The sequence below is a fragment of the Cygnus olor genome, chromosome 18 (genome assembly GCF_009769625.2).
Source record: "Cygnus olor isolate bCygOlo1 chromosome 18, bCygOlo1.pri.v2, whole genome shotgun sequence".
Taxonomy (NCBI): domain Eukaryota; kingdom Metazoa; phylum Chordata; class Aves; order Anseriformes; family Anatidae; genus Cygnus; species Cygnus olor.
Genome location: NC_049186.1, coordinates 3116545 through 3134930, shown reverse-complemented (window position 1 = coordinate 3134930; position 18386 = coordinate 3116545). Strand labels below are relative to the sequence as shown.

General features: G+C 53.5%; 1 protein-coding gene across 1 annotated transcript in view; it reads right to left on the bottom strand.

Moving 5' to 3' along the window:
* HS3ST3A1 (heparan sulfate-glucosamine 3-sulfotransferase 3A1) overlaps positions 1-18008 on the bottom strand; it is a 30679-nt gene extending 12671 nt beyond the window's left edge. Inside the window, exon 1 of the mRNA XM_040530480.1 lies at positions 17179-18008. Coding sequence (XP_040386414.1) covers positions 17179-17759 — 581 coding nt within the window. The 5' untranslated portion in view covers positions 17760-18008. The remainder of the gene's footprint in view (positions 1-17178) is intronic.
* Positions 18009-18386: the final 378 nt, after the last annotated feature.

Below are 18386 nucleotides of genomic sequence, written 5' to 3'. Positions count from 1 at the left end.
CTCTAGGTCTCATTTTTTGATAAATTAGCTTCAGCTTCATTACCCCATGATATATTTCCCTTGACATTTAATTATACTTACCCCAAACACATTAAGCCAATCAGTCTGAACAGCTTCTTATTAATATGCAAATTTCGCCTTCGAAAACCTGGGAATCTGAAAAATCTCTTTAGGCTTCAATTAGGGCTGATCAGGAAGTTGGGCACCCCAAGAAATGCCCTCCTGGTCTGAGGACAGAGGGGAGTGGTGTGGCCAGGGGGGCTGGACCCACCAACATAGTGCTACCTGATTCATGGTTGGGAGAAGGGGACGCGGCTGTTTATGGCACCTTGGCAGGCCTGCCCTCATGAACACAGAGGTCGGATCCTACAAACCATGGTGGTGTTGGTGGCCCATCCGCGTCCCAGCCCCAGCTGCCCCCAGCCCTGGGGACACAGTGATGCCGTGCTGGGCACCACCGAGCCCCCAGCTGCGGGGCAGCCTCACCTGCACACCGCAGAGGATGCAGCAAAATCTCAGCCCTGGTTTAGCAAAACAAACAGGAACCCGGCTCCCCGTAGTGATGTTTGAGCGGGATGTGATTTGCATTGGGCAAATAAACGGAACCATGCAATTAGCCATCTGCCCTGGAAGAGATTTGGGTTTTGCTTTCAAGCATCGCTTTCAGCCCCTCTGTTCTCATATCCCTGTGAACACCACGGGATTTTCTACTCAGAAACCAACGGGGAATAAATTCAATGAGTCCTTCCTGTAAGTAATTGGAGGGAGACACAGGCACGGGCACTACAGCTGTGGTAGCTGCTGGCCTCCCAGACGGGTTTCCCAGGAATTACGCCCATAGGAAAGCGCTGCCTGAAACCGCTTCCAGCCCTTGCAGGGTTTTCAGCTCACCCCAGAAACCTTTACTTGGTCAAGCTGTAAGATTTCCTGGGAGCTGCTGATGACCCCAGCGTCTTTTCAGGAAGAAGCTACTGGTTGCATTGTATTTCAGAATAGCTGGCAGTTTTTAAAAAACACGATTCGCTGTAATTCCTTTTATTCACTACGGTTAGACACTAAAACTGGAACTACACTGCAGTCAGCAAACTACATAAATAGTCCAATTTTGTAAAACAGCTCTCACGAGCAATAAAGAAACCCAATTTGCTATTCGCTATCATAAAAATATCTCTTTTAGTATGTAAATCAAAATAAAGTGAGCAGATAACAAAAAAAAATAAACTCAACCCCACTGCTCTCTGCCCGAGAGCACAGGCAGCCGGCCCTGGGGAAGGGCTCGCCTGCCCTGTATAAATACATGCAAGAGCAAATCTGCTAAAAATCGCAGCCTCCACTTTGTTTTCTGAAGGTCCCAGTTTATCCTTCGGCAGAAGAGGGAGGGCTGGGGAGAGGTCGGCAAGAAACACAATCCTTTCCTGTATAAACAGTATCGCTCGGGCTGATTTTAAGTGCATCATATGGCATATATTTCATGTGTGTATACAGAGGGAGAGAAGGAGAGATTTTTCAAGCCGGCTAGAGACGTAAAGTGATCTTATATCATCTAAAACCAACACCTCGCTCGGACTTCTGGCAGTTTCCCTTGCAGTCGTCCCTGCCACCACCACCCCTTCCCCCCGGCCACCGGCGCACGCTGCAGCCTCCCCCATTATTTTTCACAAAGGCTTATAAATCACTGTGGAAACTCTTATTATCTTATTTTCCCTCTGCTTCCCTCTTGTCTGTTTTGAGAAAAATTAATGCATTTGTCTCCAGAAAAATGTGCAGTCTCTATAATTCAGTTTTAAAACAAGCACAACTAGCAAATGGATAGACCTCGGTTAGGAGACTCATTTTTCATGTGAGTAATTGAACCTTTCCCTTCGATTTTTCCTTTGGGTGTTAAAGACAACTGATGCCTTCCTGGAATTTTCTGAGGTCTAAAAAAGATGGAAAGACAGACAGGCAGACAGAAAGGAAAAGCAGAGGGGAGAGAGAGAGAGAAAGAAAGAAGGGAAAAGAAAGAAGAAAAGGAAGAAGATGAGGGAAAAGGAAAAATAAGGAAGGAAGAAGGGAACAAGAAAGAAGAAGGAGAACAAGAGAAAAGAAGGAAAGAAAGAAGGAAAGGAAAAGAGGGGTAAGTCTGAAGCACATCTCAAAGCAGTGGTGGCCTCTGCAGAGCGAACTTTGGGGATCTCAAACACCTCAAACCCGGGGCACCCCTGCTGCCGACGGCACAGCCAGCTTTACCATAATCCATATCCATGCTGCGGGACTCCTGCACAGAGCAAGATGGTCCCGTGAGGAGCAGTAAGTAGGATGGTGGCTCTCAAACCACGCCACGGCAGCCCCACACCGTGTCCTGGTCCCCGAGCAGCCCTGAGGCTGGCACCGAGGAAGTCGGGGATAATTCCAGCAAAGCCACAATCAAGCGAGCACTCAGGCCAGCAAAGTCTATCGTTCCTTTGTCTTTCGCTGCATTATCTCTGTCCCCTGGGAGCTACATTATTGCCTGCAATATATAATGCGATTTGCTTGTTTTCCATGTCTGCCTCATTTTTCTTCGACACAAACACACTTCAGACATGCACGCTCACAGCAGCGCACGCATTCTTCATGGGAACAAAATGGCCCAGAAAACATCGCCGTGCGTTACAGATAGCGTTTGAAAATAAGCCTGCAGGGTCGGTGCAGTGAGGCTGGTGGGATCGGGTGCTGCGGGTCTGCAGAGCATCCCTGGGAATCCCTTGGATAGGAGAGGAGCTGGGTCAAGGAACTGGTTTCAGGAGTGTGGCTGCGCTTGGGAAGCTGCAGGCAACGTGAAGGAGGATGAAATGATGTCTGCAAATTGGAGGGATGTGGAAAATCACTGAATAGGGGTGATTTGGGAAAAAAAAGAGGTGTTCTCCCTCCTCCTTCCCTTGGGAGGGGGAGTCCCTTCATGTTTCACAGACCAAAATCAGCACCCGGTGAGTGCCCGAACTCAAGCAGCTGCACTAGAGCGGCCGAAGCCTGAGATGCATTGATAATACCTGAAATGGGAAGAGGATGGGGGCTGAGGGCCCTTGGGGGCTCTTGGAGCAGGGACAAGGCTGTCCCCTGTGCTGCAGGGACTCCGCGGGGCACAGCAGCAAGGTTCTGGGCTGTTTGGCTCCCAGTGGCAGCAGTGTAACGGGGGATGAGGCGCGCTGTCATGGAGGTAAAAGCATCCCCCAAGATGCTAGGGTGGAGTCCTAGGCAACTCAATAGCGATGATTTGGTTTTGGACTGTACTGCGATGTGCTCGTTACTGCTGGAGACACTGCAGGTATATTTGTGTGTGAGCTTTATGAGAGAGCCAGACACCTGAAAGGACCCCTGCTTTTGAGAACAGAGGTTGTTTCTTAAATTATGCTGAGAAGTGACTTCTTTATATATCACCACACACTTCCTCCTGCTGCAAGGCCAAAAAATCCTTTATCTGTATTATAAAATAGAGAGACTGACCTCAGGCTATGATCTAAAATATATGGAGTCACACAAGTTTACCCTTGCAGTCATTCTTCATCCTTCCCGTGCCAATTCTTTGTCCTTTTGCTAAATGAAACTTTAATGGCTAGGAAAGGGCTGCCTACTTTCATTCCTGGAGCAAAGCAGTCAAGTGCAAAGAGGGCAAAAGTCTCCAGAAAATAGAAAGCTTAAAAAGATTCCTTGTAGCCTGATTTGCAAGTTCTGGGCAAGGCAGGGGCCAGTGCTGGAGAAACCGTGCAGAGCAATCTCACCCTGGCCTCCTTCAGCCCCACAGTCTATTAAGGGATTTTAGCCACAGCTCAAAAGGTCGTGCATTAAGAGCTCTTTTCTATGCTCAGCTATTCCACCTCCTCCCAGGGAATGCATCACTGTCTCACCCGGTATCAAATAAAGCCATCTGACATATTTCAGGAATGTTCAGCTGATTGCAGATCTACATTTCATGAGCGCATTGTGCAGCAAGTGGGGGAAGAGGCAGAGCTGGAGCCCACCCGAGGTGGGTCTGGGCGTTCGCCCCAGGCTCCCTCCACATCCCCCACAGGGGCAGAGAAGGGATGCGGAAGATACCACTTGGGCATCAGCCTGACACCAAGGTTTCTGAGAGGCAATGTAAATGTAATGTTAATGTAAAACAAATAACAGTAATAGTAATAATAGTAATAATAATGGGCATTGATGAACTATGAATGGATGAAAATAAAACCAACTAGTGACCTGGGTTTTATGAACCAACTTGACTCATTCTGATAGAGGTCATTAAAGTCTCCTCTTCCCTGCTCAGCACCGAACTGAACCGGGCTGGAGGTGTCAGGTCAGCTCCCACAGGCACCCGCAGCCCTCGTCCTGCAGGGACGCTCAGAGGCTGCTCAGCAGGAGCCACCTCCTTCCCAGCACCGTGCAGGGACCCTGCAGCCCTTCGTCTGCTCTGCAGCCACTTCAGAAAGTCCAGCCAGGACCCCTGGAGATGAAGGTTTTGAAGCATGATCAAAGAGATGCACGGAGATAGCAAGGAGGATTAATGCTTTTCACAAAAGCTTCTTAGTTATCCCAGTGGGTCTTTTTTCAAAGGGGGCTAGGGGAGTTAGGCACTTAAATCTCACTCGGATCCTTTATTTAGCCTGCAAATCCTGTGCTGGAGCAGTGCAGGAGTGCAACCCATGAAGCACTGCTTCCCAGGCATGTCTGCCTGAGTGAAAAGCTGAATTGATTTGGGCTGGCTTGGTGGCCTCCTGCAGCTGCTCCTCCTAAGTAGCAGTGAGAACAAGCTTTCTGGTGGACACAGCTGAGGGTCCGATGTATTTAAAGAAATAAATACGGGCCCAACGACACACTGAAACTGCATGGGCTGTGTTTGAGTGCTCCAGCTCTGATTCACTGTGGCTAATGCTGGACGCAGAGCTCAGGGACACAACCTGCGGCAGAGCCACTTCCAGCCGGGCAAGTGATGGCAGAGTCAGACCCATGGAAGCACGGAATCACTTAGGCGGGAAAAGACCTCTAAGATCATCAAGTCCAACCTCTAACCAAGCACTGCCAAGCCTACCACTGACCCATGTCCCTAAGCACTGCCTCTACACACATTTTGAGTACCTCCAGGGTTGCTATTCTTCTCTGTTGGGTTTCTCCGCTCTCTCCAAAGAAGCTGCAGGAACCACTCATTTCATGGGTTTGGTTATATTTCACTCCTAATGTCTCCCTGTACATTTTTTCTCCATCACTAGCATTTTACAGCAAAAAAATGTATAAAGAAGACCTGGGAATTTTGTTCCCCAGATGGTTCATGGTGCCTTGTTCATTACAGCACCACTGCTCATGTTGTCCTGGAGAGTTGCAGCAGGAAAGCAACCCGGAAAGCAGGCACAAACAACAAACAAAGAACGGTTCTCATGCAAATGTCCCTTGGGACAGTAACAGCACTGATAAAAAGAAAAGGGCAGATGAGAACTGCACACCATGGTCCGGCCACAGGGGATGCTTTCCAAGCCTTCCCACCGGGTCCCCTGGCTTTCATTTCACGTCCCCGTCACCGCGATGTGGACACGGAGTCCATCCGCTGCACCCCAGCACAATGTGAGCGGGGCCGGTATTGTCGGGAGGCAGGGCGCACATGTGATGTGCTATTGTCCCTAATTTGATTAATGAAGCGATCACGCTAACGGAGCACTCCACACACCCCCCGCACCTTGTTACGAACCCACGCCAGGAAATTCCCATCAGAGCATTAATTCCCCGGTACTTGCCTTTCCCAACCTTGTCAGGTAATTGTTTATGAAAAGATGAATGTATACAATAATACCGGGTGAAGGGAGCTGATGTATGTGGTGTTAATGAATGAAATAATCAGTTTGGTAATAACTGGCATGTGTATTTGTCAAAGGGGAGCCAGCAGGACATTAGCATTCTGCAGCCACCAAACCTTTATCTCCTGGGCTTGTGTTTGACAACCGCCCCCAGATAGTCCATGAATAAAATACAGAGTAGTACCCAGACATAATTAAACTGCCAATGTGGATGTACCTAAATGAACTTGATATCTTAATGACACCAGATAGCATGCGAGGAAGGAAGGCGGCGTGGAAGGGCTGTGTGTAATGACCGCAGCCAGCCCAGCTGGGGGCTGCCCAGAGCACCCAGGAGCCCTGCTCCAAAAACCCTCCCGTGCCCCAGCATCTCTGCACCAAATCCTTACCGGAGCACCCGCTCCTCCAGAGACCTCCGGCATGCTATTGTGCAGCACAGATGGGATTTTAGGAGCACTTAACATGATTAAATTACCAGACATATCCCTCTTTATTTTTTTCTTTTTAAAAACTTTCAGCACAGAAACTGCATTGCAAGGAAAAGCCACTCACTGGGGACGAGCTGCTCAGAGGACGGGGACCACATCCTCAGGTAGCTCAGCGGCACGTGCAGAGCCACAACTCATCCTCATCTCCATCAGCTGCCGCCGGCAAGCCAGATGCTTCTGCTCCCAGTAGACATGGGGTGCAATCCTGCACCTGGACGCTGCTGAGCACCCTCCTGTGGGCACCACAGCTGTCCCGAATGAGCTGCCCTGCAGCTTTGTGCAGCTTGTGGGTGTTTGCTCCGAGAAGGCAGGGTTCAGCCCTCTCCTTCGGGGAGGCACCGCGCTCAGTTCACACGCTCAGGAGGTAATTGCCACTTATTGCTCTAATGGTTCCCATTTTAGCAGCAAATGAGCGATGTACAGTAAGTATCAGTCTTATTAAAGAAATCATAATGGGAAATTAGAGCACACACTATGGGGAAGGAACACTCCTCTGGTTACGCGGGATGCAGCCGTGCTGACATTTGACAGCAGCACAGTCCCTGCCCGCTGCTGCCCTAACTCCAATTTATCTGCACACAATACATTCAGTGCGTAGGAGAGCCACCGGCTGCACGCAGCTCGGCCTGGGCTGCAGGGACTGAACTGATGGGGCCACTCAGAAACTGCCCTGAACACATCCTGTCTCCCTCTAAGAGGAGACAAGGAAGCACCACTTAATGAAAAAGTATGGCAAGTTTTGGGGAAAACGTTTTTAAAATGGCCAAACAGTCTCGACCACGACAGGGAAAGCCAATGTGGAGAGCAACCTGCTGGAGTTAGCACGATGTAGGAGGATATATTGAGGTGTTAAAAAAGGTAACTCCTACTTGGGCCAGAAAAAGGGAAAAAGTGGCACCAGTGTGTCCCAGGGCTGCCAGGGGGACAGGAGGGACCTGCTCACCATGACACAGCTTGAGAAATGACACTTGCCCTTGGGAGGATGTCAGAGAGGCAGCAAAAGAGCTCCGGGTCCCTGCCAGGTAAACCCTTCATCTTGCTGCACCCTGCCCAGTTTCCCCTGCTGAATGCTCGGCCCTGGCTGCCAATTATTTAACCATTGCTTTCTTTCACGGGAAAGGCGTCCCCGTGGTGCACCCTCATTAGCCAGTAATGGTGATTTCATTAGATTAAGTAACTCCGATGATCCCCGGAGACCAACTGCACTTTAAACATAGAGCCGTGGAGTTAGAATTACTGTTATTTAACATTGATTAGATTACGAGGCAAATCCAATTTTTCCCCTAAACATATGATGGCTACGATTTGCTGAGCAGGAGACGTTCAGGCATTCCTGGAAATCCACGGCAGGGGGGCTGTGCCCAAGTCAGCAGTGCAGGACTCAGGCTGGAAGGACTCGCTCCGAAAACAGGAGCTGCAGTGTGCGGATGATGGGATCAGCTACAGTGAGATGCAGACAGACAGACTGACAGACAGACTGCGGTGAGTCTGCAAAACTCACCAGTCTGATAAACCTGGCTTTGTACTGGGGATGTGTATAGGAAAGGGAAGGCTCCATCTGGTTCCTGGCAGGGCAGGGTGGCCGTGAGGGTGACCAGGAGCAGAGTGGGACCCATCAGGGCACTCATCCAGGTCTGGCCATGGGGAATTTGGTAGAAGCTCCCAGGGCTGGAGGGGAAGAGAAGGAGCCATGTCCCCAGCAGCTTCAGCTGGCAAGACAATCAGTGCCTTCAGGGAGAACCAGCATCCCAGGCACAGACGCCAAGGGGAATCCAGATGGAGGGGAGAAAGGAACCTGAGGTGAAGCATGACATGGTGGCCCCTCTCACCTCTCCCCTGCATCCCTATAGAAACACCCTCTGCAGAGGAAACCCAACCCCGACGTGAGGCCAGGGGTCCCCAGGCAGCTCTGCCTGAGGCCGCCAGGGCTTTGGAGCTCAGCTGGGAGCCCCACATGTCCCCTGCTGCCCCCATCCCTCTGACGGGCTCCAGGGCCCTATTGCTCAGGTCCCCCATGAGGACAGGGTGGCTGTCACCTCCTCAACACCTCCATCCCTCGCAGCTGGCTGTCATTGGGGGAGAGTCCAAGCCGAATTCCTACAAGATGAATAGTAGGGTTTAAATTACACCTGGAGCAAGGGGGAGCAAGTGAAGCTCCTACTAGCTGTGGAGCAAAGAAGCTGAGCAGCCTGCTGTCCTGTACCTCCTCAAGATGTCCGGACTCCTCTACCCAACTGTCCCTGATGTCCCGGAGAGCCCCTAGGAGCAGCCAGGGCTCAGCAGGTCACACAGGCTCCTTCAGCCAGGTGTGGGCTTTTGCAGTGCTGCTGGGTTTGGCCAACACAGCCAAGGGGAGGCCAATGGCTGCTGCGTGGCTCCATCACTGCCGCAGCCCCTTGAGTCACCAGGCTGCACGGATGGGGGTCTGCAACGGGGACACATCTGGGCATCAGCTGCAGGCAGCAGGTTGCTATCGCTTGGCCGAGCACCCCACGTGTAATTAGGAAGCGATGAGCAGATGAATCCTATGAAAAGCAGAGGCACAGCCCCTGAAATCCACACCCAAAGGCTTTGCTTGCTGGGTGCTCACATGGGGCTGCTGCCCACATCCCACCAGGAGGGATGGGGCCCACACCCCTGGTGCTGGAGCCGGTCAGACTCATTTAACAGCTGTTGTCTGCATCTGAGTCAGGCTAGGAAGTCCTTTCCCCTTCTTGGCCCTTTTGGGGGCTCCCAGGCATGCACATCCCACTAAATCCCTTCTCTCTGAGTCCCTTCCTGTGGACTCCCTGCGGGAGGCAGAGCCCAGAGAAAGCAGGCGAGGTGGCATCATGGCACACTGCAATTGCAGTGCTGAAACTGAGCAGCTTTAGCAAAGATCTTGGTATTCTGTGAGCTAGCCGCTTCCACAGGCAGGGAAATCGAGGCTTGGGACAGACCTGGCCTTTGCTCACCATCACTCAGCCAGGTTGAGGGAGCTTCCCAAAGCCTGTCGAGATGCGAAGCAGGGACCTTCTCTCGCTAATCCTGTGCTGCAGGGGTCAGGACACAGGGCTTCCCTGCAGTGGAAAATCCAGGCACCTCCTTGCTTGTTTTACCTTGAGCAGAAACATGGGGATTTCTCCCCAGAAAAGGCCTTCCCAAACTTCTCAGGTCAGACAGTGCGAAGGCATTTCACTAATGTTGAAAGATGCTCATCTATGGTGCTAAATGTTACAATACAATAACATGAAAGTGAAAATGAAATGTTAATGACAAAATGCAACATTTTAGAGCTCAAAGATGCGCGTGTGAATGCACACACACATATAGACCATCAGATAAACACGGAAGTCAAAACAATTGGTTTTGATATTTTCCCATAAAAGGCTCCCCCAGCAAGCATAGGATCCAGGAGGGTGCCCTTTTCCAGCTGGAAATGTCAGAACAAATCACCCTGACTTTTTGAAATTTTCAGCAGAGAAATGTCCTGCCAGAGGAAAAAATAATAATAAAAACTGAGCAGCTTCAGACAGTGCAGGCGCCTTGGAAACTAAAGGTCTCTCCCCAGGGGAAGGCTGCGGACACGACTGCTCCCAGCCACCGGTCAGGGCAGGGGACACTGCTCCAGGAGGTGGCTCAGTGGGACCTAGCTGAAGCTGCTCCCTAGAGGGGATGACACCCATGTGAGGTTTTACACCCAGTGTCTCCTCCATCTCCCATGAGAAAGCAGGCAGCAGCCCTGAGTCCAGGGGAGTTCCAGTGGGGAGCTTTATCTCCGCAAGAGATGGCGTTGCAGCAGAAAGAGCAGGTCATGAATCTCCTCCAGGAAGCGAGAAGGATGGGCTTGCCATGCACGAAGGGCAGTGGTGATTACTTCTGCTGAGAGATTTCCTCCTGCAGAATCATGTTTGATGAAAGAAACACTGAGAATTATTCACTTCCTCGAGCATCTCTGTCTCTGTTCTCTCTGCGGACACTGTCCTGCTAACGCACCCCTTGGGGAATTGCAAGGGCTCAGCCGGGTGCAGCTTGGGGTGAGCATGTTTTACTCCAAACCACAAAAACCTGAGCTTCCTGGGCAGGGGACTGTGCAGGGACAGCAGCCAGGACACCGGGGTGGCCCTGGTCCTACAGACCCTGCACGAGCAGCCCCACTGACCCAACAGGGCACATCCTCCAGCCCTAGGAACGTAACTTTAACTGCAACCTAATCTGCTTCCCTTCCCTAATACCTGTGCGTAATGAGAATTTGCAGAGATTTATGGCCACAGCAACGGCCCCTGTTCCCCCTCGCCAGCCTCTTCTGTTTCACTGCGCAGGCAGTTTGGGTTACCTCAATGCACTCCAGGGGAAAAGCGTAATTAGCAGCTCAGGAGTCTTAATGCAGATGTCAGGGAGGGAGCACGGGGGGGTTATTCTCAGGTTTGTTGATCACTTGTTCGTTGCTCTGAACTCTTTGGAAAGGACCCAGCTCCCTTCCCCCTCCCCAGACCCAACTGCTCTTATTAGAGACTTCAAAAGGTCGGGGTGAAATCCTAGCTGGGCTGCGGTCAGCAGGCACATTGGTGGGGACGGCGCAGCGGTCCCGCACCCCAGACCTGACCTAATTACTGCCAGGAGCCCCCAAAGGCAGCGGAGCCGATGGCAGGAGGCAGGGCTGCCTGCTGGGCTGGGATTTGCAGGATCTGACCTTAAAGGAGGACTCGCAATTTATAAGCAGGGTGAATTCGCTGCTTCTCAGAACAGCATTGCAGTTTTTGCCATAAATGGGCTCTGGCCCCAGCCAGCTGGAGCCTCGCACTGCTTTTCACGAGGCACGGCTCTATGAATTTAACTGACAAAATCTTGGACAGTCGAGGCCATATTTTCAAGATTGCTCAGCACCAGCGGGCAGGGCTGGGGGAGACCCAGCTGCAAGGAGACCCAAGCACTCCAGGGCTTGGACAGAGCTGTGGGGTGGACGAGGACAGTGCCGTCCCCCTCCAGCCTCCTGCAACCAGACACCGGGGTGTGAAGATGTGCTGAGGAAGAGGACAGGGCCTACAGACTTCTGAACTTCCTCATGTAGACAATAGGATCTGCAGAGGAAAGAGTCCAGTAAAACATTAATGACTTATTTTGATGCTTGCTGATGGGAATGGGGTTGACTTCTCCCTGTACGCCAACAGGGGAACTCGTCCCATCATCAGGAATGGACACAGACCCTGGAAATGAACTTCTTCCCGACCAGAAAACAAAAGTAATACATATGGATGCAAAACACCTAAAAGCACCTCCAAAAATAACAACACTTTTGGGTTTATTTAAGTAATAAGAGGGGAAAGAGCCCAGCCCCAACTCTTTGCACTTTGATGTCACTGGGATGCCACGTCCAGACGGTGCAGGCATGTACACTAGATGGCACTCCGCCTTGCTGCGAGGGGTCGGTGAGCAGAGGCTGTCCTAAGGCTCCTAGACCATGAGATTAGTGGGGACATAGCCACTTAAAGCCACTTGTGACAGGGAAAGGTCCCTCTGTAGCTGCCTCCCTGGTGCTCTCATCACCTCAGAGCCATGGTACCACCTAGGTTGGAAAAGGCCTTCGAGGTCATCAAGCCCAACCATCAGTCTGACCTATGGCATCCCAGCACTACACGTCTTGTAAATACCTCCAGCAATGGGGACCCCACCGCCTCCCTGGGCAGCCCCTTCCAGTGCTTGCCCACTCTGTCCATGAAGAAATTCTCCCTGATATCCGATGTAACCCACCCCTGGTACAACTTGAGGCCGTGCCCTTGCATCCCGTCACTTGCCTCCTGAGGCCTGTGAGGCCTGCCCTCAGCCTCCTCCTCTCCAGACCGAACCACCCCAGTTCCCCCAGTGGCTCCCCCCCAGCTCCTCTCTGCCAGCCCCTTCGTGGCTGCGCCGCTCTCCTCTGCCCAGGCCTGAGCAGCTCAGTGCCCTTCTGGCGCTGAGGGGCCCAAATCTGAACGTGGTGCTGGAAGTGCAGGCTCACCGGTGCTGTGCACGAGGGCACAAGCCCTTCCCTGCTCTGCTGGCACTGAGGCCAGCTGGGGTGGCGCTGGCCTTCTTGGCCACCTGGGCATGCTGCTGGCCTGTGGGCTGCGGACCAGCACCCCCAGGGCACCTTTCCAGCCATGTCCCCGAGCCCGTGTTGCTGCACGGGGTGGTTGTGACCCAAGAGCGTGCTCTCAGCTGGCCAAACACAGCACAGAGTGTGACAGTCCCTGGCTGGACCGAGAGGAGCTGGGAGCTGCCAGTGAATCTGGCCCTAAACGTGGCTGTGTTCAGGCTTCAGGACCTCTGCCAGCAGGGCTGGTGGGCTTCATCTGCTTGGGGTGGTGTTTTACCAACAGAATAGCACAAGAAGCTCAGAGCCCAAATGCCATCTTATCTCTGGAAAGAGGTATCACAGACACACAACCCTGAAGCACAAGGCAATGACATCCCTTCCATTTTACAGATGGGCAAACTGAGGCACACCAAGACATCAGCCAAGCCATAGAGTGCAACCTTCAAACTATTTCAAACCTTTTACCAAAATGTCCTGGAGTATCTGAGTCCAGATCCCCCCCCAGAGGCAGCAGTGAAGCACGTGAGCATCAGAACCAGTTACAGTCCTTTTATAACAACTCTTTGGCCAGGAGACCAACGCTGTCTTTGCGCCTGTCTCAGCCTATCTCCACCTGTTGTTTACACTGAATTATCTCTGCTTTGGGGCCAAGACCATCTTTTGTTCCTTTTTTATACAGCACCTGGCACAATGAACTCAGTACAAGATATCTGATTACACAGTTAATAAATAAACAAGGACCTTGATCGTCTTTAGCATGTGGTTGTCCAAGGCTGCAATTTTCGGAGAAACTGCTGCAGGCTGCGCCCAACACTATTAGAAATTCAGATGTGTTTGGGAGACGCGATGTTCTCAGGACAAGGAGCAGGAGTTGCTCAACCAGAACTGCTTACAAGCAGGCGTGCACCTACCAGGGAGCAGAAAACCAAAACAACTCAAACTCAGTGTTGAATGGCACGAGCCACGTCCTGGGCAGGGCACATTCTGAATGCCCCACCAAAGACCTGGTGCTCCTTGCAGAGGCTGCAAGGCTGGGTGATAAGATCACTCCAAGGTGACTATTGCTACAGCAGCTCCCTCCCACAGATGTTTGCATCAAGGTCCTTTCTCCTAATGGCTGCTCTGCCGTTCATGAACTGTACTTGCTCCCCAAAGTCTCCTCTGCCACCATCCATGCCCTCCTGTCCCCCACGTCCATGCACCCCTGCTCACTTCCAGGAATACAAAGCACTCCCTGATGGTGCTGCTGAATTACGGGGACCACAAAGCCCCCTGGACCTCCAGGCCATCCACCACTGCAGGAGTGGTCCAACTCCTCTGTCCCCTGGGCTCCAATTTCACTGTGACTTGAGGCTGGGAAAGTGCACCAGAAGGTGGGATGCAGCTGCAAACAGCTGCTCCCCCTGCTCTCAAACGAACCTCCTTGTTCTCCATCCCAGACCTCTTCTGAGACATTCTCTGTTCCCTTTGACTCAGAAGCATCGCTGGTTGCCTAGACTAAAAAAAATGAAGGAAAAAAAAAAGCCTTGGAGAAAAATCCCAAGAGGACATTAATTAAGAGACAGAGAACTCCCCAGCTCTGCGAGCACCAGGGAGGAGCAATGCTTAAACTCCCAACCTGACGGGGTAACTTTGAAGCACCTTTCATCTCCCCCTGGATCGGGTGTAATCTAATGACATTAGCTTGGCTTTGCTCTGGTGGAATTGGCACTGGTGCTGCAGAGGCAGGGAGATTAAAACATATGAAATAAATGTTCCTGGGGTGACTGACAGTCTAATGACATTCCAACAGGCAGCTCAATCAGCACGAGACTAACAAAGGATCAGAGGGAACCAGCCAGACTTGCAATATCACCCACAAACACAGATTTTGTTTTTATTCCAGCCTTTTTTTTTTTTTTTTTCCCACTTGACTGGATTAGCCCCCATTCTGGAGTTGTCCCCAGGCTGTATACAGCCGTACATGGGGTGGGGGATGGCAGCTGAACACTGTTAAAACACATGCTCACCTGCTATTGAACTCTGGGAGCTCAATAGCCTTGTTCAGGGCTGAAGCAGCGATTTTAGTGCTGGGAAGTCAATGAGAGCATTGTGGGCTGCCCCCTCCCTCCTTTTGTCTCCGTACAAATAGGAGACTCACAACCCCGAAACAGAGAAAGCTGCTTTTGGCGCACAGCTTCCCTTGATATTCAACCCACACACGAGCACAGAGGTGTCACACTTACCAAATCAAATCACTCAGATTGTTTTTTTTTGAATCAGCATCTCTGTAGGACAGCTGCCTTCCTGCCCAGACACAATGCCAGCAAAAAGGCGAGCGATTATTCCACTTGATTAACGGACAGCACTGTCCATTGCTTTTGTGCACTGGGGCACCCCGGGACTCCCCCCGAGCCAAGCTCCCACCTCCATCCACCTCCAGGCACCGCCATCTAAATGGTGCTTCGGCAACACCGCGCTGCTGCTGCAGCCCTGGCTCATCGCCCCGGTCATCCCGCACCATGCACGGCATCCCACAGCTGGCACTGGGGATGCTCTTTTGTTTCCAGGAGGAACCGCAGTCCCCTTCATGCCCAAGATCCCATAGCCATGGCCTCGATGTCTGCAGGTGGCATCCCTGTGACAGCCCAGCCCCGTGCTCCTCAGGGACCTGCGACCAAACCTGGGGTCCCCGTCCCCACTGCTCAGTGTCAACCAGAGCGACCAGCCAACAAGCAACCTGTGTCACTGCAAACAGCCAGGAGCATTTTGTTCCCTTCGACAGGGCGCTCGCCGGCCGTGCCGGCTTCCTGCAGGCGCTGAAAGCAAACCCAAGTGTTTATACCTTGTAATGATGCTGTTTAGTCTGACTGCTGGGAAACAGAAAGGCACGTGAAACCTAAGACTCTGATGCCAAAGATAAGAAATCAGGACCCCTGGCAAACATCTGGTGATTTCCCCGGCACTGAACCCTCATCAAAGATTACAAAAAACCCATGGAGAGAGAGAGAGGTGGTTTTTTTTTTTTTTTTTTGAGTATTTACAACAGGCTGGTCACTGGTTACAGGCGGGCTGACACCGCAGCTCTGCCATCACGACGGGACTGTGTGCGTTAGCAAAGATTACTCATACAAGCAAAGCTGGCAAGGTTAGGTCTCAAAGGAATAATCCCATACAAAGAATTCACTGTACCTCAGCCTCCACAGGGCTAATAAAAAAATGGTGAAATTCAGTACATCAAATACCAGCACAAACAAACTGCAGCAATTAATGGGAGCACTCATGTACCAAATGCTAAAACATAATGATTACACAAACAGCCTGCAGGGCAGCACCTCGAATGAGTAAGAGCTGCAAGATCAAGACCAAACCTCTGGAAAATTAAAACCCCTGTGCTGAGGACCGCACTATGCGTTAAATGCCCGCGGCTCCTCCTCTGTCTAGGTCTGCTCTCCTCGCCCAGGCACCGATTCCTGACCCGATCGGGGCTATCCCACCCCTGCCTGCTCCCTGGGGCTTCGAGAGCATCCTCAATAAATGAGCTTCTCTGCATATCCACCATAAATTTCAGTAGATGCCACCCCAATGCCATGCGTTTATTTTTCAAAGTCAAGGCTTGATTAAAGTTCTTGAGGTTTGCAGATTCCTTTTAAACATTTCCTCTCTGATACAGGGTCAGCATGCGGAAATTGGATAAGTGTGCACTAAAAATATAATTCTGTAGACAGCTCCAGCCCACACAAAAGGAAATCTTTCCTCTTGGAGAACCCACACTCTGCTGCCTGCAGAAACCCGGCGCGTTCCTGACACTGGCGGATACACAAGGAGGCTCATCACTTCCACGTGTTAAGACTTTACATAAACACTCGGACTGTCAGTACTATCCTACTCCACATTTCAGTACTGTCACCACAAGCTGAGCCAAAATCAGCCTCTCTTCTCTGCTAATAGTGGGGCTTAACTTGAAAGCAAAACGAGCTCCAGGGGTACCCCAAATCCTCCCCTTTTTGCTTGCGCATTCACGAAAGCCACAAACATACACTCACTATGCACAAGAGCAGCTTCTCCCGCGCCCTAAGCAATCCTTTCCACAGGGATCTACCAGCATATGCTCCTCTTAACTTTAAAACACGCGAGGAAAACATCTGAACACCAATAATGACAATGCTGCCCCTTGGCCTTGCCGTTTGCTTTCTTTTAAAAGGGACACCTTTCTTTGGTTTAACCAAACACTGATTAATTGAAAGAAGAAGAAAAACCCCAGCTACTTTTTTTTTTTTTTTTTTTTTTTTTTTTTTTTTTTTAAGGCAGGTGAACACAGGGACTGTGCTCCTGGCACTGACAGCTTTGGTTACCCATAACAGGGCTGCCACAACATTTGCCTGGGAAATATGGGAAAGGTGCTTTTAGGGGCTGTGTCCGCAGGCTGCGGGTGGCAAGAGGCGGCAATAGGATGCTGTGCAAGGGGTGGCTCGGCTGGGACTCGGGCGACCAGCGGGTTTCCCAAATCCACAGACCCGAGGTTTGGGGCTTTTGTCCCAGCCCCCAGCATCCCCCTCACATCCCCGGGGCGAGGGGAGGATCCCCAGGCAGGAGCAACACTGGGGGCTGGGGACCGGGGGGAGAGGGGGGACTGGGGGTTTGGGGACCGGGGTGGCGGCGAGCAGGGAGCGGGATCTGGGGGGGGGGAGAAGCGGGCTCCGGGGGGATGCGGGGCTGGGGGAAGCGGGGAAAGGCTTGGGGTCGGGGCTGGGGGAAGGGGCCGGGAGGCTCGGCGGCCAGCGGGGGGCAGTGCTGGCTCGGGCATGGCCCGGCCCGGCCCCGCGGCACGGCTGCCAGCCCCGTCCCGTGCCGTGCCGTGCCGTACCTGTACCAGGCGAGGCCCCGCTCGTAGTTGCGGTCGAAGAAATGGGGCTCGGCGCCGACGGCGCGCACGTCGGGGTGCACCCGCAGGAACTCCAGCAGCGCCCGCGTCCCCCCCTTCTTCACGCCGATGATGACGGCCTGCGGCAGCCGCTTGCTGCCTTCCCCCAGCAGCGATGTCAGGGTGCCGGGGGTCCCCGCAGCGCTGCCCCCGCCGCCGCCGGAGCGCCCCGGGCGGCTCCTCCCGGCTCCGGGCATCGTCTCCGGGCCAGCCCCCGCCGCCTCCTGCCGCCGCCGCCGCTGCTGCTGCTTGAGCCGCTGCAGCAGCCGCTTCCTCCTCGCCGCAGCCGCCTGCCAGGGGGGCAGCTCGGCAGAGCCCCCCAGGTACCCCCCGCCGCCCCCTTCCTCCTCCTCCGAGGCGGCGCCGGCTGCGATGATGGGTCCGGGCAGGGTCTGGCAGCGGTCGGCCAGGCAGTAGAAGACGTAGAGGGACATGAGGAGGGAGCAGAGCATCACCAGGAACTTCTTGAAGATGCTGCGGGGCAGCGGCTCGGCGGCGGGGGCTGTCGCCGAGCTCCCGGCCATGCTCCCCCCGGGCGGCGGCCGGGCGCCCTGGCCATGCTCCGCCGCCGCCCCGCAGCGCTCAGCAGCGGCGACAGCGACAGCGGGGGGGGGGCCGAGCCCCGCAGCATCCCCGCCGCCTCCCGGGGCTCGCCGCGGAGCCGCTTCAAGGGGGGCATCCCCCGCTGGGGGGGGGAGAGGAAGAGGAGGAGGAAGGAAGGGGGGGTGGGGGGCTGCTGCTGCTGCTGGTGCCGCCGCCGCTCCCGGAGCCGGCCGGGGAAGCGCTGCCGGAGTGGGGGTCTCGGAGCGGGGCCCCCACGTGCGGTGCCGGCCGCGGCAAAGTTCGGCCGAGCCGGGAGCGGGGAGGGGAAGGGACGGGAGGGAGCCAAGGCCAATGGCATGGAGGGGGAGGGACCGGGAAACGCCCCCCCGGAGGGACGGGCAGAGGCGAGCCGAGCCGAGCCGAGCCGAGCCGGGTGGGGTGGGCGCGGGGAAGGGGCAAAGCCGGATGGGTCCCCCCGTGTCCTCCCCACCCATGTCACCGCCAGCCCCGGGGGTGTCCCCCCTTCCTTCCTCTCCCCCCCCCCCCCCGGTCACCGCCAGCCCCGCTCGGCAGCAGTGGGATGGAGTCAGGCTGTCCATCCATCCCTC